At 47.4% G+C, this 21,802-nt stretch overlaps 1 protein-coding gene across 1 annotated transcript; it reads left to right on the forward strand.

Moving 5' to 3' along the window:
* Window positions 1-3,722: 3,722 nt before the first annotated feature.
* Smim17 (small integral membrane protein 17) lies at window positions 3,723-21,056 on the forward strand. The gene is made up of 4 exons (XM_052181100.1): window positions 3,723-3,948; window positions 15,155-15,426; window positions 16,857-16,933; window positions 19,631-21,056. Exons 2-4 carry the CDS (start codon window positions 15,285-15,287, stop codon window positions 19,739-19,741), a joined length of 330 nt encoding a protein of 109 aa, XP_052037060.1. The 5' UTR covers window positions 3,723-3,948; window positions 15,155-15,284; the 3' UTR covers window positions 19,742-21,056.
* The last annotated feature ends 746 nt before the right edge of the window (window positions 21,057-21,802 follow it).

Genomic DNA, 21,802 nt, shown 5'->3' on the forward strand with positions numbered 1-21,802 from the left:
TGCGGTTAAAGGCATTTCTGGCTGGCTCTGGTGGGAGATGTCTGTAATAGAATCTATTTGGGGTGCTGAGCAGGAAGATCACAGGTTCAAGCCCTGCCTGGGCTCAAAGTACAAAGCCAGCCTGGGCAACTTGGTGAGACCATGTGTGGAGGCTTGAATAGGTTTGGCTTCCGTAGATTCATGCATTTGAATGCTTGGCCCACAGGGTGTGGTTCTGTTAGGAGGTGTGGCCTTGTCGAAGTAGGTGTGGGCTTGTTGGAAGAAGTGTGTCACTGAGGGGGCGGGCTCTGATGTCTCTTATGCATAAGCTCCACCCGGTGTGGAATTCCAGTCTTTTCCTGGCTGCCTGTAGATCAAGATAAAAACTCTTGGCTCCACCAGCAGCAGGTCTACCTGAATACTGCTATTTTTCCCATCATGGTGATAATGGACTAAACCTCTGCAACTGTTAAATCAGCTCCAATTAAATGTTGTCTTTATAAGAGTTGCCTTTGGGCCTGGAGAGATGGCTCAGTGGTTAAGAGCACTGGCTGCTCTTCCAGAGGTCCTAAGTTCAATTCCCAGCAACCACATGGTGGCTCATAACATTCTTTGATGGGATCTGATGTCCTCTTCTGTGTGTGTGAAGACAGTGATGGTGTACACATATACATACAATAAATAGATCTTAAAACCCAATCACAAAAGAATACACATGGAATGCAATCACTGATAAATGGATATTAATTAGCCCAGAAGCTCTGAATTCTCAAGACACAGTTAGCATATCAAATGATACCCAAGAAGAGGGAAAGAGAGGGCCCTGGTTCTGCAAAGAGTTGATCCAGCATTGTAGGGGAGTACCAGGACAGGGAAATGGGAGGGGGTGATTGTGAAATGGGTGGAGGGAGGGAAGAGGGCTTATGAGACTGATGGGGAGGGGGGAAACCGGGAAAGGGGAAAGCATTCGGAATGTAAACAAAGAATATAGAAAATAAAAAAAAATAAAAAAATAAATCTTAAAAAAAAAGAGTTGCCTTTGTCATGATGTCTCTTGACAGCAATAGAACCCTAAGTAAGACACCATGTCTCAACAAGGTGAAAGGGGACTGAGGATGCTCAATAGGAGAGTGCTTGCCTGCTACGCAGTCATTATGTATGAGACCCTAGGTTCAATTCCCAGAACTGCAAGTAAATAAGTAAATTTACTTCTTGTCTTAGTTAGGGTTTCTATTGTTGTAAAGAGACACCATGACCACAGCAAGTCTTCCAAAGAAAGCAATTCAGTTGGGGCTGGCTTATAGAGATCAGAGGTTGAGTCCAGTCTCATGGTGACAGGAAGTGTGGCAGCACACAGGCAGACGTGGTGCTGGAGGAGGAGCTGAGAGTTCTACATCTGGATTTCCAGGCAGCAGGAAGAGAGGGTGATATTGAGCATGGCTTGAGCATTTGGAACCCCAACCCCACTCCCACTGACACATTTCATCCAACAAAGCTGCACCTACTGTAACAAGGCCACACCTCCTAATGTCACTCCCTTTTATTCAAACCACCACACTTCTGAAGAGTTTTAGGAAAGTGAATTACTTTAAAATAAAAATGGTAAGTAAGTTACAAATAGTGGCACCTGTCTTTCTAGCTCTTGGGAAGCGAGGGCAGGGCGATGGTTCAAAGTCACCTTTAGTGATACAGCAAGTGTGAGGCTAACCTTGTCCCAAGAAAAGCCAAAAGGAAAAAAAAATAAGTGGAATAAATAGTATCGTTATGTTACATAGAACTGTAAGCATCCGTGAAGATTGTATCTGTCACTAATGGAGAAGTTGAAATTCCAGACTACCTTCTTCACTCTTCTCTCTCTCTCTCTCCTCTCTCTCTCTCTCTCTCTCTCTGTCTCTCTCTCCCCTTCCTCCCTCCCTCTCCCTCTCTTCCCCTCTCCCTTTCTCCTTCCCCCCTCCCTCTCTCCCCCTCCCCCTCCTCTTCTCTCTCCCCCTCCCCCTCTCTCTCCCTCTCCAAACTAGATCTCTCTGTGTAGCCCTGGCTATCCTATAACCGACTCTACAGACCACAAACTCAGAGATCCACCTGCCTCTGCCTCCTGAGTGCTGGGATTAAGGGTGTGCATCACCACTTTACAGCTTATTTATTTATTTATTTATTTATTTATTTATTTATTTATTTATATGGCGGGTTTGGGGCCTGCATGTATGTCTGTGTGAGGGCGCCTGATCTCCAGGAGCTAGAGCTACAGACAGTTGTGAGCCGCCATATGGGTTCTGGAAATTGAACCCAGGTCCTCTGGAAGAGCAGCCAGCGCTCTTAACCACTGAGCCATCTCTTCAATCCTCTTTTCCTTCTGAAAGAGAACCACTCCCAGGGAATTTGTTCATTGACACCATTTTCCCAGGCCTGTCTTTGAAGAAGATCAAAACTAGAGTTCTTTCCTGTGCTATGAGTACATGTTCAGTAGTTCTAATAGGGACTGGAAAGATGGCTCGGTGGGCAAAACTCCTCATGATCCGAGTTCAGGGCCTCAGCTCTCATATAAAAGCCACGATGGCGGTATACATCTCTGACCTCAGGGCTGGCAGGGAGGGCTTTGGGAGGCAGATGGATTCCAGGGTCTACTCTCTACAAGCACAGGTATAAATGAGGGTTCCTTCCTACACACCTATACACCACATGTACAAAGAAAAAATTAAATAATAGTCTGATAGAAACTTGTTTGCTCGTTTATTTCCTGTGTGTCGTGTGTCCACACACATTTGTCAAAGTGCGTGCACGCAGGGTCAGAGGATCTTTCCTTTCACACCACGTGGGTCCTGGAGACGGACTCAGGTCTCAGCAGCAAGTGCTTTGTTTCTTGTTTCCCTGGTCCCTGGTGGTAGAGTGCTTTACTAAACACTCACTCCGCATAAGGAATGAGCACTGACACATTTACCTCTCAGAACTACCCTCAGAGGCAGGAAATATTCTTGCCCTCACTTTTTTTTTCAGGCAAAGAAACTGGGACCCAGTTAATCCACATCCCAAAGTTTACCCCAGTACACACTCGAATCTCCGTTCAGGAACCTAGCTTGCAAGCCCCTCACAACATCGCGAACCAGCTGTCTGCTCTAGCCTGCTGCCTCCCGAACATTCTGGCACTAGAGGAGATGGTGGGAAGCAAGCGGAGTGCTGTGTTTGGCAGCTCTTCTCCCTTCAGTTCACATTCCGGAGCTGTCCTGTCTGTGGACACTCGTCTCCAGGTTTCCAAAACACAGAGTGTCTCTCAGCAAGGATGCGTCAGTGCAGTATCAGTCATATTGGTGCATTGCCATGTATTTTAAAAATGTTACTTTGAGTTTTGACCATTTCATGCATGCATATATATATATTTCATTACTCTGTCCCCCTCATTGTCTCCTGTGATTATTATTCCCTACCCCTGACCCAACAATCCCAGGTTCATGATTTTTGGCTTTGTTTTGTGATCTATTATTGTAAAGCAGGGCACTGTTCACTGGAGCCTGGGAGGGGTCGGCAGGAAGAACAGAAGGCGGCAGTAGCTTTCCTGTTCTTTGAACGTATAACTATACGTATAATCAGTAGTGACAGTTAACCAGTGCGAGGTCCCTTCTCCATTGAGCACATGCTGTCTGCGCCTGTTACAATCAGCCTCAGAGATAAGCAGCTGTGTGTCCCACACTCCGTCTTGTTTATCTCAAGTGCCCTCCAAGGCTTTCTGACCTGGGGCAGGCTGGACCCCTGCCTCCGTCACAGGGAAGACAGAACAACAACCAACCAAGGGTGTTAAGAACATGCTGTTCACCAGGCAGCTGTGGCACACACCTTTAATTCAGGAGGCAGAGACGGGCATGTGTTTGTAAGTGTTAGGCCAGCCTGGTCTACACAGAGAAATGAAAAAACCAAACCAAACCAGCCAGCCAGCCAACCAACTAAAACCACACTGTCTTGGAGAAGAACCAGCAGGTAAGCCATTCCCAATAGGCATTACCATTGTTTATTCCGTGTTATAAAAAATTGCCCATGGTGGGAAAGAGATGCCGGAAGGTCCTGTAGGGAGTGAACCTTGAACTCTTCCTGGGACTCTCAATCAGTGACTATAGTTAAAGCAATTCACAGGTAAGTCCTGTTAAAGCAGGTATTTGCGTGTCACTTCTGCTGAATTATAACCGTCAGCTTGAAGCTACTTTTATTCTATAAGGTGACTTCAGTTGTCCACTGGGTGTTGTAAGCACCTGGTGTGTCTTGCTGTCTGTCTGCTACTTGCTAGTCACTCACTCACTCACTCACTCATTCATTCATTCATTTGTTCATTCTTTTCTTTCTTTCTTTCTTTCTTTCTTTCTTTCTTTCTTTCTTTCTTTCTTTCTTTCTTTCTACTTTTGTTTGCTATGTTCTTAATAAAAATCTCCCATTTGGATCCTCTTCCAATGAGAAAGCTCTTTCAGTTACTTACATTGAAGCCATGACCAAACAGCCAACAAAAATGAGTCAAGGAGGAAAGGGTTTATTTTGACTGCACCCTTTGGGGGTAGAGTCAGTCACAGGAGGAGGAGCTCGGACCAGCTGGTCACACTGCATCCACAGTCAGCGGCAGGGAGCGGTGGACGCTTGTGCCCTGCTCATGTCTCCCTTTGTCCGGAACGCCAGACCGTGGGATGGTACTGAGCACTGTGGGTGAAGGAGGTCCCTTCCCACCTCAGCTAACCCCATCTAGATAACCTCTCACAGGCACGCCCACACCCTTGTGCCTAAGTGCCCCGGCCATCTTTAACTTGTCAACCTGACACAGCGTAGAGGTCTCTGGGAGGAACGCTTTGACAGGAATTATCTAGAGGTAGCAGCTTGCCACCTTCCTAATGCTGCCGCCCCTTACTACAGCGCCTCATGGTGTGGGGACCCCAACCATAAAATTGCTTTTGTTGCTACCTCTTAACTGACATTTTGCTACTGTTATGAATCAGAATGTAAATATCTGATAGGAAGGGTATCTGATATGTGACCCTCAGGAGAAGGCCTTTTGTTCCTCATATGGGTGGAGACCCACGGATTGAGAACTACTGCTCTAGGCCATATAAATCTGTGGGCATGTCTGGGGAAGCGTCATGTTAACTGTTAACTGATTTGGGAGGGGCTAATCCACCATGGGCAGGTGATCTGGGCTGTGTGGGAAAGCTAGCCGGTACGAGCCTGTGGGTAAGCCGGCAAGCAGTGTTCCTCTGTGGTGGTTACTGCTTTAAGTTCCTGTCCCAGGTTCCCTCACCGATGGCCTGTGGCCTGGAGCTGTAAGCCAATAAGCCCTTTCTTCCTGTAATCTGCTTTTGGTTAGTGTTTTTGTTCTCAGAGAAAATTAATCTGATTGACGGTCACATTTGCTCTATTTTACGACAAACTAGAGAAATGAAAGAAAATTTACCAGGGACATAAGTGAAAATACATTTCCTTAGCCGGGCGGTGGTGGCGCATGCCTGTAATCCCAGCACTTGGGAGGCAGAGGCAGGCAGATTTCTGAGTTCGAGGCCAGCCTGGTCTACAGACTGAGTCCAGGACAGCCTGGGCTATACAGAGAAACCCTGTCTCAAAGAAACAAAACAAAACAAAAAACAAAAAACAAACAAAAAAAAAAAAACCAAACCAAACCAAACAAAAAAACCTGTTTCCTCACCTACAGCTCAGTCATAACCTTAAACAATCATCTATTTTATTCCTATGTATGTAGACATGTCTATGTTCATGCATCTGAGTACAAGTTGCTCACTGAGGCCAGAAAAGGGCACCGAATCCCCTGGAGCTGGAGTGACGAGGTTGTGTATGGCGCTCCTAACTGCTGGGCCATCTCTTCAGCCACCTGAATTAAAAAGGTTTTAATGTGACCTTTCTGAGAGCAACTTGGCAGTGGTCTCTGTTGTAAAATTTGAATGGTGGTGATTACCATACCGCCAGCAGTTACTGGACGCCTTCTAAGAATTCTGCACGTTAAATGGGGCTTGGCGGCACATCCCTAATAACCCCAGCAATCGGGAGGGAGAGGCAGGAGGATCAGAAGTTCAAGGCCACGTAGCGAGTTCAGAGTCAGCCTGGGCTATAGATCGGACCTGGGTGGGGGCGGGGCGAACAAAACAACAATAAACAACTCTGCGTGTGTTACTTTCTTATATTTACCTTCACAGAAATCCTGAGTGGTTATTCCTATTTTCTCCACTTAGCAGAATGGAAAACTCAAGCACAGAAATATCAAGTGATATCCCTAGATGACACCCACAGCCAGCACCTAACTCCAGCTGTGGGACCTCGGGCTCCAGGCTGTCGCGACCCAGCTCCTTCCAGTCTCTGCTCACTCTAGACCGGGGGTTTTTGGGGCTGGAGGGCGCACTCACTCTAGACCGGGGTTTTTGGGGCTGGAGGGCGCACTCACTCTAGACCGGGGGTTTTTGGAGTAGAGGTTTTTGGGGATGGAGGGCGCACTCACTCTAGACCGGGGTTTTTTGGAGTAGAGGTTTTTGGGGCTGGAGGGCGCACTCCACCTTGGCTAGATCCTCAGGACCTGAACTACATCCGTTCTCCTGCAACTACACCACAGGGTCCGGGCTCGATCACTCCTGCGATCTGTCCCCAGTTTTCTTCAACCGCAGGCTCCCTGGAGGGAGGAGGCGGAAGAGAGAAGGCCGCCTCCTTGTTTTCCTCCAACGTCCCACCTCCCACCCGCAGCTTCCGACCAACTCTGCGCAGCCGCAGTCCTTGCAGCTCCAGCTCTGCAGTGCCTGCAAGGGTCTGATTGGGGAGGGTGAGTCCTTAGAGGGACCCTGTGGGCGGGAAGGGGGCGGGAGATTGGGCTGGGGGCGTGGGCAGTGATCGGGAGGTGCGTTCACGTGTGACTGTGCATGCTTGTGCATGTGTGTTTCTGGGGTGGGCGGGCTCACAGTACAGTTACTGGAGATCTGGGGTTTGGGACTGGAGAGTCCTTGTGGGTGAAGACCGCGGAGAGGGGCGTCTCATCAGGTTGGGCCCTCTTTTCCGCCAACCTGATCCTTTACACTTGGTGCCTGAACACCGAACACACATTTCAGCAACCAGGAAGAAGGGACCCCGCAGGGAGCTTACACTCAGGTTTTCGTGTTCCTTCGTGGCTCCGCACGTGCACATTGTCTCTCCGTCCCCTAAGGGAGGTCCCCAGTTTCTCTGTTGGGCTCACTACACCTGAGAATTTGGTTGCATGTGTGCATTGTGTCTGTCTTGGGCCGTCTTGCGTGTAGTATCCTGCAACACACCAGGAGCATGGGTTATGAAGTCCCACAGGTGCGGTGCTTAAGGGACAGTCCCACCTCTCCCGGGCTCTGAGGCTGTGATGGAGAGAGACCCTTGCCCATCTGTGCAATAGAGCCAGAATTGACTGTAATTACTAAGTAGGGCCTGCAGTCAGGACGCCCACCCCGGAACCAGTGCTCTACTGCTGCTGCATCGTCATCATCGTCATCATCTTCATCTCCATCACTATTCCGACCATTTTCCTCGCTCTCGCTGATGCACATCCTCTCCTCTGCACCTCCTTTGCAGGTGATAGTTTCTAATTCACAGAGAGGCGGGCAGGCAGCTAGTGAGCGTGACTCCCCAGAGCCCTCTCTTCCTCCTCCCTTCCATCCGCTGTTCCACGGTTCTCACGTTTCCCCACGTGCCACTGGCGCCCACCTGCCTTTTCTTACTTACTTACTTATTTATTTATTTGTTTATTTATTTATTTTTACGTAACATTTATTTGTATGGGACACAGAATTCAGAGGACAACGTGTGGAAGTTGGTTTTCTTAGGAACTGAACTCATCCAGTCAGGCTTGGCAGCAAGCGCCTCTTACTCGCTGAGCCACATTGCCACCCCCCTCCCACACCTGTAGCTTTCTACTCTAGCTCCTGCTTCTCAGCCTAAACCTGCAATAAACCATGGTCCGTGTAGAAAGTAAAGCAATAAACAAACCCATCTCTTTCTTTTCTTTTCTTTTTTTTTTTTTTTTGAGACAGGGTTTCTCTGTGTAGACCAGGCTGTCCTCGAACTCAGAAATCCGCCTGCCTCTGCCTCCCAAGTGCTGGGATTAAAGGCGTGTGCCACCACCTGGCTACCTACACATACACACACACACACACACACACACACACACACACACACACACACATTTTAAATGGTGGATAAGTGGATCCAACTTTCTGGTAACTAAAGCAGTAAGAACCATGACATAAGCTAACCAACCAACTAACTAAATGTTAGTAGTAAGTGCAAAACCAGGGCTTCAGAACGGCCATCCCAACTGTGTAGATAATGTATCTATCATCACTGAGAGAAACATAGTTGTGGGCTGGACTTAACCCCTGCCATGCAGTGCTTTTATCTGTGAATTCATTAGAAAAAAAGCAATTTTATTTAAAAATTTTAAAAGTGCAGATGATGTCGTCTGAGAAGATAATTTTCCAGTCTCCTGAGAAATCAGGCGACAGCCAGGTGTCCTTGTGTTTGCCAGGCTGCAGAGGCAGGGCAGCTCCTCCCAAAAGAACGCTTGGTTGATCTTCTCCTACAGTCGTCAGATAACCCATGCTGCAATGCAGCGTTCTCATCTGCTTTGTGACGTATTCCTCTGGATTTGCGTTTCGTTTGTCCGTTGCCAAGTGGGAGCCACTGGGAGGTTCTTGGTTGATTTATCTTATTCTGGCTCCGTTTCCGACGATCCTTGTAGACAGTCCCATGGGCTCTCCTGTTTGTTTCCTGCCTGCTTACCCCCAGGATATCTGTAGTTATCCAGCGTGCGACTGGTTTGTCCACAGGCTCTCAAGACTCCACTGCTGGGCCTAGCCCAAAGTCCTGATGAGAAACTTTGGGAAATTTCATATCCATGGGTAGCAAGTATTTATTTATGGAGAGGTGATGTTTAAATTAAGGTTAGTGTGGTGGTTTAAATAGGTATGGCCCCCACAGACTCTTGTGTTTGAATGATCAGTCCAATAAGAGTGACTCTATTAGGAAGTGTGGCCTTTCCTGGAGTAGGTGTGGCCTTGTGGGAGGAAGTGTGTCACTGTTGGGATGGGCTTTGAGGTCTCTTCTGTTCAAGCTCTGCTCAGTGTAGAACACAGTCTCCTCTGTGCTGCCCACAGATCTGAGAACGCTCAGCTACTCCAGCACCATGTCTTCCTGGATGCTACCATGCTTCCCACTACAATGGTAACACACGAAATCTCTGAAACTCTAAGCCAGCCCCAATTAAGTGTTTTCCTTTACAAGAGTTGCCTTGGTCACGGCATCTTTCACAGCAATGGAAACCCTATGACAGTTAGCCTTGAAGGCAGGTGCAGCTTCAAGCCAGCAATGCAAGGAGAAGGAGCATACCCTTTAAAGGTTCATTCAGCGGGTGTTCTGTCCCTGCAGAAATCTCAGAACGCCTTCATGATGCTGTTACCAGCATCTTTCACAGATGAGCAACTTGAAGCTCAGAGCGGTCGTGTGGGCCAGACACACAGCAAGTGCGTGGCGGAGGCTACGTTCCGGGGCTCGCAGTGCTTATCTCTGTGTTTGCTTTACCTGCTGCTGGTGGTGGTTGGCGGCCAGAAAACTGTAGCCATTGTCTTCCCACTGTACTGGCGGTTTTAGAAAATGTGAGTGCTTGGAATTCATATATTGGGTCTTCATATGTTTAGATATATACTATGTATTCATATGTATACATAGACATGTGTAGGTAATATAGTTTATATGCAGGCAAATATATATTTCAAGTTAATCCACACCTGCCTCCCTTGTATATATGAATAGGAATTTATCTACCCACTTCCTGTCGATAGACATCTAAGTTACAAATGCATTGTTTGACTTCTTGGAGACACTGCATAGCCTAAGCTGACCTCAAACCTGAGATCCTGTCTTGGTCTTTGGAATGCTGAGATTACAGATGTTCTGGCTGCATCCAGTGGTTGTTAAGGTTAGTTTCCTGGTCTCATGTAGCCCAGGCTCGTATATTGAACTCCCTATGCAGCCGAACTTATTTTCCTGCTACCTCCACTCTCTGAAGGCCGGGGTCAGATGGCTGCACCGCCACAGTTTACGCCCACCCTGTGTAGTGCTGGGGCCTGATCCCCGGGCTCCGAGCATGCTAGGTAAGTGCTCTACCAGCTCCCCAGCTCAGCAGTTAATATTTTAAAAAAATATTTGTATTTTTAAAAATGTATTTGTGTATCTGTGTGTATGTACACGCATGTGCATCTAAGTACCATCAGAGGCCAAAGGAGAATGTTAGGTTCCCTGGGAGTGGAGTTGTAGAGTGTCGTGAGCTGTCGAATGTGGGTGCTGTGACCTGACCCTGGGTCCTCTGCAGGAGCGGTCAGTGCTTGCAACCAGTGAGCCGTTGTTCCAGCTCCAGTTAACTATGGAGGTGTATCTACTAGCTTCGATTTTGAATACAAACAGTTTTGTGTTGTTCTCCGGTGTCTGTGCACAGCATATGCAGATGTGTGCACATTGCAGCCCATGCAGGACACACAGATCAAAGGGTGCGTTCCTCAATTCTTTCTTTTTTAACATTATTTAACTTTGAAGCAGCATGTACACACATTTGCATGGATGCACTCTCAGAGGCCAGAAGAGGATGTTAGCTCCCCTGGACATGGAGTTACAGACTGTCGGGAGCCGTCTGATCCCGGTGCTAGGAACTGAACCGGTGTCTCAGAACCGCTGAGCCTGGCGGGTGCTCACTTTTTGCACTGGGATTTTTGTCTCTGCGGCTCCAGCAGTGCTGGGGTCACAGATGTAGGTGTTGGGCTTCGACCTCATGACCTCATGTGTGTGCACCATGCTCTGCCCACTGAGCCCTGCACCAGGCGCCCGAACAGCTTTGCTTTGTCTTTGTGGTTTTTGAGCATAGACAGAGGCGTGACAGCTTCCGCAAACAAGTTCCCTCTGTTTCTGTAGGTGGCCAGGCTGGGAGCATGGCTTTCAGGGGATGCATATGTTCAGCTTTAGCAGATGCTGCTGTGGGGTTTTACTAAGTGGTGTTGGGCTAACAGACACTCCCACCAGCCCGTGAGTCAGCTGGCTTTTAAAAGCGACCTCTGAGAGCTCCCAGGGAGGCTTCCGCTCACGGGGAGACCGAGTGCCAGCCAGTCTCTTTTCATGTCTACTTTTTTATAGTTATTGAGAATGATAATGCAAGCAAACACAGCAGAAGCGAGCAGATACAGGACTCTGCTCTGAGCATCCCTGCGGGGCTGCCCCATGTCACCTGCGGGTGCTCCTCACTGGCTGACTGAGGGCACCCCCGTGGGAAAGACACTGAGGACACAGCGCGGGGTGTGGCATCTCACACCCGCAGCCTCTGTCTAGGAGGCAGCAGCAAGAGAACGGGAGTTTGAGGCCAGCTGGGGATATGTTGTGAGTTCATGGCCACCCTGAGCTACCTAGGCAGTGTCTAAAAATGAAATAAAATAAAACGAGGTCTGGTGAGATGGTTTGGGGAGTCAAAGTATATGCCTATCAACTTAGTGATGTGAGTTCCAAGCCTGGATCCCATGGAGAAAGGAAAGAGCTGACCCCAGAAAGCTGTCCTCTGATTTACACACACACACACACACACACACACACACACACACACACCCACACAACCAACTAAACAAACAACATATACATTAGCACTAAGCTGAGGCATTCTTCCTGATCCCAGTTGACAGCAAGTGTTTCTCATTCTTGGGTGGGTCTAGAATCTTTGCCTGTGTTTCTTTGGATGTTAGTGTAAGGGGCTGGTGCCCTTTGCCCATGACTGAAAGCTATACCACTGTACCCAGCCAGAATAGAGAAGGACAAAGCTGGCGGGTATTTTACACTTCTTATTTACTTTTGTGTGTGTGTGTGGGGGGTGGAGTGGGTTAGGATGGGTTGGGGTGGGTTGGGTGGGGGCGTGGTGCACATATGGAGGACAGAAGACAACTTAGGGGCGGCTCTCATTCCGCCATGTGTTCCAGGGATCGAACTCACGGGCATCAGGCTCGGCAGCGAGCAGCGTTGCCCGCTGAACCTGTCTTCAGCACAGAGCTATTGAGTGGGCAGGGAGTAGGTTTAAGAGTTGGCGTCATCAGTGTGAACGGGTGAGTTAATCCCAGGAGGTAGGGAGCTCATGACAGAAGCTTCTGGGTCCCGAGGACCAAAGTCTCAGACAAGGGTGAAGGCTGGGGCAGCAGGCAGAGCACAAAGACGGCAGGCCGGCTCGGTGATTGGCCGCATGCAGTACAAGGCAAGGAAAGCGCTTCTGGGAGGTTGGGGGGATTCTGAGCAAGAGAGGAGGTCGTGGGAGGAGAACGGGCTTGGGTAACAGAGAGCTAAACTGCCTTGGAAAATGATGCGTTTAGTTGCGGCTTTCAGAGGCCAAGAGAGACAGATGATGGTTGGCGGGCTGTAGACGGCCGGTGGCTCAGCAGTTAGGAGAACCCAAGTGTGATTTCCAGAACCTGTACTGGGCAACTCACAACCTCTTCTAAGTGCAGCTCCAGGACAATCTGCTGCCCTCTTCTGACCTCCGAGGGCACAGCACTCAGGCACACATATACAAAGACACCCATGCATAAATATAATTTAAAAAATAAACAAAAATCTGTAAGTGGTTGTCTTAGTTTGGGTTTTATTTCTGTGAAGAGACACCATGATCACAACAACTCTTTTAAAGGAAAACTTGGGGTTTGTTTACAGTTTTAGAGGTTTAGATCATTATTGTCGTGGTGGGAAATATGGCTTCGCGTAGGCAGGCAGACATGGTGCTAGAATGAACTGAGAGTTCTGCATCTTGATCCCCAGGCCGCAGAGAGACAGACTAAGAGGCACGCTGGGCGTATCTTGAGCAGATGAGACTTCAAAGTCTGCTCCCACAGCGACATATTTCCTCTAACAAGGACACAGCTATTCAACAAGGCCACACCTCCTAATAATGCCACTCCCTATGGGGCCAAGGTTTCAAACATGGGAGTCTCCTCAGTAAAAACTGGTCATACAGATAGAAAAGACATGGTTTCCATAGCCAGTATACACAATTTAACATAAATGTGTTATTGTATCATTTATTTACTATGGAGATCATTTAGTATAAATTGTATGCCTCGTTTGTGTGTATGTGTGTGTGTGTGTGTGTGCAGTGCACGTGTATGTGGGAGTGTACATGCTTGTGTGCTGGGGGGTATGAAGGTCAGAGGAACTTTGGGAGTCATTTCTCAGGTGCCACCCACCTTGGTTTTGGAGAGTGGCTGTCTCAGTAGCCTAGGCCTTGTTGGTTAGGGATAGCCAGTGAGTCCCAGCGAGCCTCTTTCTTGGGAATGAGGTCCCTGTCTTTGTACAGGAAACATTTTCCTGACTGAGCCATCTTCCTGGCCCACATATCTCACTTATGAAAAATTTTCAAATATTTTTATCTTCAAGCTTGTGTCCTTTTATTTACTCTCCCCCACTTAAGTGCAAACTTTAAACAATGTATTTTATTTATTCAGTCGTATTGTACTTTATTTATTTGTGTGTATGTATCATGCAAGCATGCCAGCAGACACAGCTGACAGCTAGACAACAGCTCACAGGAGTCAATTCTCTCCTCTCACGCAGTCCTGGGAGGCAAACTCGGGTCATCAGACTTGGTTGGCTGCCGTCTCTATCCACTGAGCCATCTGGCCCTCTATTCCCTTTTCCTTTTAGACGTATTTCTTTAATATGCAGATGGTGGTTGGACACATTCAAGGGGCTAAATGATTCGTTACAATGAGTGTATTATGACCAGATCAGGGTCACTGGCTATCTGTCCCTCAGACACTGGTTATTTCTTTATACAAGAGTGTTCAAACTCCTGTCTGTTGTTCTGAAGCATCCAATTATTTGAGGTCAACTACAGTTACCCGCAGCTACTCCTACTAACAAAAAGCGAGCACTAAAGTCTGTTTTTCATTCTCTTGCTCTGTCCCTTCCCCTGTACTTCCCCAGGCTCCAGACACTACCTCACACTAACATCCAGGATGCTAGCTTTTAGCTTGCGCACCTGTCCTAGTTTCATTCCTGTTACTGTCATAGACTGTCTCAACAACAGGCAGCTTCTTGGAGAGTGTGCTGTAGAACACAGTTCCATGACAGAGAAGTCACACTGACGGGCACCTGAGACACTTGGCTCCACCAAATGCAGAGTGGAGAGCAGAGAGAGCTGGGTGCATCCCATGGTCACTCGCTGACACAGCTCAGTTTCTTCACCCTTACACTGGCGCCCTTGCCTAGGGACCGGTGTCACCCACAGTGGGCTGGGTCTCCCCACTCAACTCGGCTGATCCCCTACAGACACGCACCCAGGCCAGCCAGTGTAGACCATCCCTCACTAATACTCTGTCATACAACGTGTTCAATATTGTGTCAGGCTGATAAAGCCTGCCGTCCCCTTTTCTTTGAAAAGTGAAGGTGTGATCATGAGCTGTCTATCTTCCGCACAAGGATGTCGGCAGCTCTCACGTCAATTCAAGGATTCCTTGAAGACAAAGTTGGTTATTTCCTGGTGTGGCAGCGGCGGCAAACATTTGTGATCACAGCACTGTGTGCGCTGAGATGGAAGTCAGGACTGGGCTACACAGAAAGTTGTGGCTAGCCTGGGCTATATCACAAGACCTTGTCATAGACAGACATCTTCTTACATTTCTGATACCATCCCTACAATCAATAAAGCCAGGAACAAATACTGGGTTTCGTTAAATTCCCAGCCCACACACAGTTTTTAGATTTTTTTTAGTAAGTATTTTTGTTTCATAACACGCTGCTTGGAAGCTGCCACCATGAAGGTTTATCTTGTCATCTCAATTACCAGCTATGGTGGCAACGTAGACTCACCATGGAAACCCTCTGGCCATGTCTACAAGGAGGTTTCCAGTCAGCTTTGACTGACTGGGAGGAGCCCACCCTGAATGACGCCCGCAGTGTAGGGAACGTGCTGACTACAGAGGAGAAAGTGAAGGCCCTAGCACCCTCTGCCCTCCGCTTCCTGACCACAGGCAGCCAGCGACCTGAAGCCCTGTCCCCTGCAGCCATGTCCCTCCCCCACCAAGTGACAGGTCGCTTCTGCAGACGGCGAGCCAAAAGTCAATCCTTCCATTTTTACCACTGAATTGAACCGTCTCTCTGGCCCCTGCTCTCTTTCTAGTGTTCAACACCACAACCAGGCACCATTCACTGGATGACTGTGTGTCTGGGTTTGAATCCTGTACCTGAGGAACCCCACAGGACACTGGAACAGGAGGAGTGCTCCGGAAGCCACGCCTCCTCCCGAGGAGATGCAGAGCCTCAGGACTGAGCAGACACAGGGACTTCTGCCTTGGGACAGCAGAGCCTGGGAGAAGCCATGCCACGCCACCTTCCCCAAGGACTGGGAGGCTGTGGAGGTCGGGGCCTGCAGCTGTGACAGCGACGAGAAAGGTGAGGGGGCCTGTGGGGCTGGGCAGGGGACTCTCTGCGGGGCTTCAGAGAGGCTGAGCCGGGGACTCTCTGCAGGGCTTCAGAGAGGCTGAGCACCCAATCGATCGGCCACTCACAGGCTTGCGGAATGTTGAACTGGTCTTTTGTCTTTCTTTTCTGCACGTTTAGTCACTTGGTGCCCCGAGCATGCATGCTCCTATTTCTGTAGTTTGATGCAACCTCAGGGGACATCTCTCCTGCTGTCTGTGTTTGCACTTCCTGCGGGTCCTCGGGAGCTGGCAGAGCTGTTTCTTAGATGGCTTCCGTCACACATCGGGTTGGTTGACTAACTCAAGTCCTCGAGCCTTGTGTCTCCAAGAGGGTTATTCTCATGGGTCCTTGAAGGGAGTGCGTCAGATCAGTGGATAAGGATGCTTGCTGTTAAGGCTGATGCCTGAGTTTGATCTCTGATGGTAACAGTAATGATAACTGTAACTGCGTGGGAAGTTCTTCCCTGGAAGCATCTCTTGTAGGTAGGGAAGCTCTGGAATAATTTCTTTTTCCCCCGTTAGGGAACTTTTACCTTCTGGGCAGGCAGAAGGAGGAGCCTGTCAGTGGCCCAGTTTCAGTTATGTGGTCAGCTGCAGGGTCAGAGTTCAGGCCTGATATGTTATCAGCCCCACATGAGCCAAGTGTGTGTGCTTGTGTATACATATACATATACATGCACATGCACATATATACACATATACATATATACACATATACACACATACACATATACATATATACATATATACATATATACACATATACATACATACACACATACACACATACATATATACACATATACACATATACACATATACACATATACACATATACACATATACATACTTATATATATGCATGTATACGTGTATGACCATGTCCACGCATACACGTGTATATGTGTGTATGCACACATACATACATGTATGCATACATGCATATATACACATATGCATATACACATAATACACATATACACATATACATGTATATGTATATGTATGTATATGTATATATTTGTGTTTGTGTGTTTGTAAATGCATGTATGTACATATGTATATTTGTGTGTCTGTGTTTGTATATGTGTATATACATGTATATATCTGTGTGTATTTGTGTTTGTGTGTGTTTGTAAATGCATGTATGTACATATGTATATCTGATATCTGTGTGCATGTGTTTGTATATGTGTATATACATGTATATATCTGTGTGTGTATTTGTGTGTTTGTGTGTGTATTTGTGTGTGTGTGTATATGTGTGTGTGTGTGTGTTTAACTGTGTCCGGTGGCTGGTAGAGAAGAGAGAGGATGCCATGGAGAAAGCCTGGGGAGCACGGCCTCCATGTCTGCTGCTCATTCACAGCCCTTTGCCTCTCTGTTCTTTTGCCTTCACAGATCTGTCTTCCCCAGAGCCTGGGCTGCCTCAGGAATGGAGCTCAGTAGAAGAAGATGACGAGTCGGAGGACTCCCAGGTGTGTGTAGGGATTATTTCCTGTACTGTAAATGTCACCCTGAAGATCTCAGTGAGTTGTTACATTTCCTTCCTCAGCCTGGAATGACTTCACTGCTCAGAAGCTCCAGGTGCTTTTTTTGTGGGAGATATTCCCCATCCCTGTGGTGGTCAGACATGGTGGAGGGTCCCCATGTGATATGTGTGCATCTCTGCACACAAACCATCCATAGCTCTCCACTTATCATCCATCCATCATCCATCCATCCACCCATCCATCCATCCATCCATCCACCCTCCATCCACCCATTATCTGTTCACCTAGTCATCTGTCCGCTCATGGACGGATGCGTTTATCAACCCCTACCTTCACTCACCCTCCTCATCCATCCACCCACCTACTCATCCACCCACCTGCCAGCCACCTACAATACCATGCGTACCTCCGTCCATCTGCCCACCGACCCATCCACCCATCCCCTTCAGGCAGTCACCCTCCCCTCCCTCTCGCACTGAGACCCTGGGCTTGATCTCCCTCATGGCCTGGATCTATAATCCTAGCCCTTAGGGCAGAGGCAGGGAACAACAACCACAAGGGTCGTTCTTGGCTATGTAGTGAGTTTGAAGTCAGTCTTGGCTACACAAAGACTGTCTCAAGAAACCATTTTAAAAGGTTTTCCAATTAGTTAATTAGGTGATTAATGCTAATTAACTAATTAACATCCCATGTCAAGGCGGTTGATGTCTGTGGGAGGCCTTCCTTCACTGAGGGGAAAGGGAAGGGGCTGGGGAAGGGGGAGGGTAGTAGGTGAGAAGGGGTACCTGGGAGGAGAGGAAGGAGGGGAAGCTGTGATCGGGATGTTCAGTAAAAAAGCTCTATTTAAATAGGGTAGCGCAGAAAGCACACATGTACATGTTAGTGCATATCGGTAATCTTCAAGTTTATTTCAACTCTAGAAGGAACCACGTACTACTTAGCATTCATGCCATTGCTACCACAACACCTGGTGAGAGGTGAGAGGCGAGGTTTATTTCAGCTCACGGTTTTAGACGGCTCTAGTCCATCAGCTCAGTTAGTGGAGGTGGGGCATTTGGTGGAGGCTGGCCACTCACAGAAAAGTGAGGCTGCAAGACAGGCTCAGGGCTGGGCTTTGTGTGGGCTCGCCCTCAGGCCTACCTCACTCAGCTTGCCCTGAAGCCTCCCAGCCTCCCAGCGCAGCACTGCTGGCGTAGACAAACACTCTGCAGAAGCAGGGGTCTGCAGGAGATATCCAGAATGAGACCATAGCAAACACTGTCTGACCTGGGAAGACAAAAATGAGTCTGAGCACCTGACGCTGAAGAGATGGCTCAGTGGTTAGAGTGGTTCCGCTGTTCCAGAGGATCCGCGTTCCATTCCCAGCACCCAGGTCATACGCCTCACAGCACTTCAGCTCCAGGGCATCCAGTGCTCTCCTCAGGCCTCTGTGGTGCTGCATTTATGTGTACAGAACCCGCTACCGCCAACAGGCACACATATACATGTAATTTAATATAATCTGGGGTTGGAGAGATGGCTCAACAGTTAAAAGCACCGGCTCTTAGCTTTAATTGTACCAGAGGACTCAGGTTTAATCCCTAGCACCCACAGGGCAGCTCACAACCATTTGTAACTCCAGTTCCAGGGGATCTGAATCCCTCTTCTGGCTTCCCGGGGCACTAGGCATGCCTATGGCACACAGACATACATGCAGGCAAGGTACCCTCCCCCATATACTATAAAAAAATTAAAAGTTTACAAAACTAAAGTGGATATTTATTTTTTTAAAAGAGGAGAAACAGTTGTCTGTAGTGAGAGGATGAGTGAGGAACAGGGTTCTGACTTTCAGAACCCATGTCAATCGGGGTGCGTGTGGCAAGCTGCCTGTAATTCTAGGGCTCTGACTGTGGAAGGCGGAGTCTGGGGAATCCCTGCTGCAAGCAACCCGGCTACACTAGCCTAAGTCGCCAGGTTCTGGGTTTGATTGAGAGCCCCTGCTTCAGTGTATGAGTCCCCAGGTTCTGGGTTTGATTGAGAGCCCCTGCTTCAGTGTATGAGTTGCCAGGTTCTGGGTTTGATTGAGAGCCCCTGCTTCAGTGTATGAGTCGCCAGGTTCTGGGTTTGATTGAGAGCCCCTGCTTCAGTGTATGAGTCGCCAGGTTCTGGGTTTGATTGAGAGCCCCTGCTTCAGTGTAGAAGGTGGAGGTCAAGTAAGGAAGATTGCTAATGTTAACTTCAGGCTTCCACATGCATGTAATACATATGGCTGCACACACACACGTACACACACACACACACACATGTGCCCATACACATGCCGCACACCACAAACATGTGGGAAAAATTCAAGGTGGCTGTTATATTTACGAATGAATGCAATAAAATAGACAGTTGGAAATTTAAGAGAGGGGTTGGGTCAAGAACCACACACTTGTGCCACAAAGCTAAGTCTTTCTGTACAGTGATATTTTGCAATTTTCATCCTTTATTCTGAATTTTTTTCTTCAGAACATAGGTGCGTTGCTTGCTTCCATGTGTTTATGTAATATCTGGTTATTCTGCCATGCAGTTTTAGATTCCAACAACTCCTATGCTGGTAGACCCTTAGTCACACACTCATCTTCCCAGGGGTAATGGTGTCAACCTCCTTCCTTTCCAGTGCTGATATTTTCTCCCCGCCCCTCTTTCTCCCTCCTTTAGGGCTTTATGGAGTGGTCCAAGGCGCCACAGCACACAACCATCGTGTTGGTAGTGTGCGTGCTGTTCTTATTCTTGGTTCTCACCGGGATGCCCATGATGCTTCACGTTTAACCACCGCCGTGTGGAGACACATGCCCCGTGTCACGCTAAGACACCGCCCTGGAGAGAAATGCCTTTCACACGTCCATTGAGATGAGTTTGTAATTATTTGTAATTTATTTTTAATTATGTGTATGTGTGTCTCTCTGTGTGTGTGTGTTATTGTGAGTGCAGTGCCTGCAGAAGCCAGCAGAGGGAGTTTGAGCCCCTGGAGCTAACGTTGTAGGCAATTGTGAGCTGGCTTTAATGGGTGCTGGGCCATTCTCCGCAAGAGCAGCAGATACCCTAAACCGCTGAGCTGTCGATAGCGTCAAGAGGTTCCTTTTTCCCCATAAAACATTTTATTATGAGGTTTTTTTGTTTTACTAAGATGTATTTAAATGAATACATCATCGATTATAAAAACACATTATTTTGTACAGTATTGAGAAGTTTGGTACACTGCTGAGAAAGAAAAAAAAAAGGTGAATTAATTGTCCAATTCCAATTATGAATTGGAAGACATTCTTCAGAGAAGCTAGAAAATGTGCAACTTAGGATCACTGCTGAGCCATCTCTGTCTTCTATAAAATTAGCATTGTACAATTAAGCATTCTGTTTGCCTGTGTGTCGATGTACCGTGTACGTGCCCGGCTCCTGTGGAGGCCAGAAGGTGGTGGATCTCTCAAACCTGGTGTTGCAGATGGTTGTGATCCACTATGTGGGTGCTGGGAGCTGAACCTGGATCCTTTGGAAGAGCAGCCCGTGCTCTTAAATGGGGAGTCATTTTCTAGTGCCATTCTCATAGCATCTTCAGTGTGCACAGTCTTTCCACATACACTTCCTTTTCTTGCTAATTTATATAAGGACACTTGCCTCTATTTTGATGTCTTAAGTTGGTGCTATTTTTGTGAAGTTTCAATCTCATGGCGTAACCTTACATCTTAGAGAGATCTGAGTAATTTTCCATGCTTTTGAATAATTTCTGAAGCTTGAGAAATATCAGGTCTTTGACAGCTTGGAGGAGTTTACTGTGGCTGGAGAGATGGTGTCATGGTTCAGAGTGTGTGTCACTGTTGCAGCTTCACAGCACCCACCTGTGTGGAGCTCCAGCGCCAGGGGCTCAGGCTCCCCCTGCAGGCCTCAGGGCATGGCACATACACGCAAGCACGCACGCACACACCCACCCGTAATTCCCACCCCCACATATAATTAAAAAATAAATCTTAAATTTTTTTTTAAAAAGAATTCACCAGTACTCAGTTCTGAGATTTGGAAAGCAGTTTGAATTATCATAAGCCATTATTATGATAATTCTATCTTGGTAGCTTATGAATACTTTGTTACTTCTTGGATTCATTTTGATGATTTATAATAGTCCTTTATCCTCCAGAGAGTTCTTCATTCTGTAGGTCTTTTGAGATTATAAGCTTAATTATGAACACTATTTTTATAATTAAACAAAAAGTTCTCTGCATTTTTTCTATCACTGTTCTCCTCTTAATCTGTCACTGTGGTTTCCTTGTTACTTATTTGCTTTTACCAAACACTTATCTGGATTTTGTTACTGCCTTTCCAGAGATCTAGTGTTTGGCTTTATTTATATTTATTTATAATTTACAAAATTATAAATATTTATATTTATTATTTCTCTTGTTATTTTTAATATGTTGAATTATAGAACGCACACACCATGCTCAGTGCTGACTGCCTCTATCTCTTCTTTACCTCTTAGGCGGCATACATAGTTCACATTCTCTCTACGTTTGCAGTAGCATACTCAATCATAGGAAGATTTTCTGGATATAACCTTGGCCATGTCTTCACATTATATAATCTACATCCTTGCTTATCTTGACTTTTTTGTTTTTTGTAGCAGTCCTAGTAAATGCTTCAAAGTCCAGTGGTTTCATTTGTTTTCTGTCTAAAAACACTTTTGTAGGGCCGGGGTGCTGGGGAGATGACTCAGTGGGTAAGAGTGCTTGCTCTGCAAACGTGGGGACCTGGGTTTGAATCCCTGGGATCCATGTAACACACAGATGTCTGTGTTGTCATCTCAGCACTGGGAGGCAGCAGTGGGCGGAGGCAGTGGCC

This window comes from Apodemus sylvaticus, chromosome 1 (assembly GCF_947179515.1).
Source record: "Apodemus sylvaticus chromosome 1, mApoSyl1.1, whole genome shotgun sequence".
NCBI lineage: Eukaryota > Metazoa > Chordata > Mammalia > Rodentia > Muridae > Apodemus > Apodemus sylvaticus.

Coding starts and splice junctions, on each gene's coding strand:
- Smim17 (XM_052181100.1), top strand. CDS start 15,285: ATGCAGAGCCTCAGGACTGAGCAGACACAGGGACTTCTGCCTTGGGAC. Junction 15,427..16,856: donor CTGTGACAGCGACGAGAAAG/GTGAGGGGGCCT, acceptor TTGCCTTCACAG/ATCTGTCTTCCCCAGAGCCT. Junction 16,934..19,630: donor ACGAGTCGGAGGACTCCCAG/GTGTGTGTAGGG, acceptor TCCCTCCTTTAG/GGCTTTATGGAGTGGTCCAA.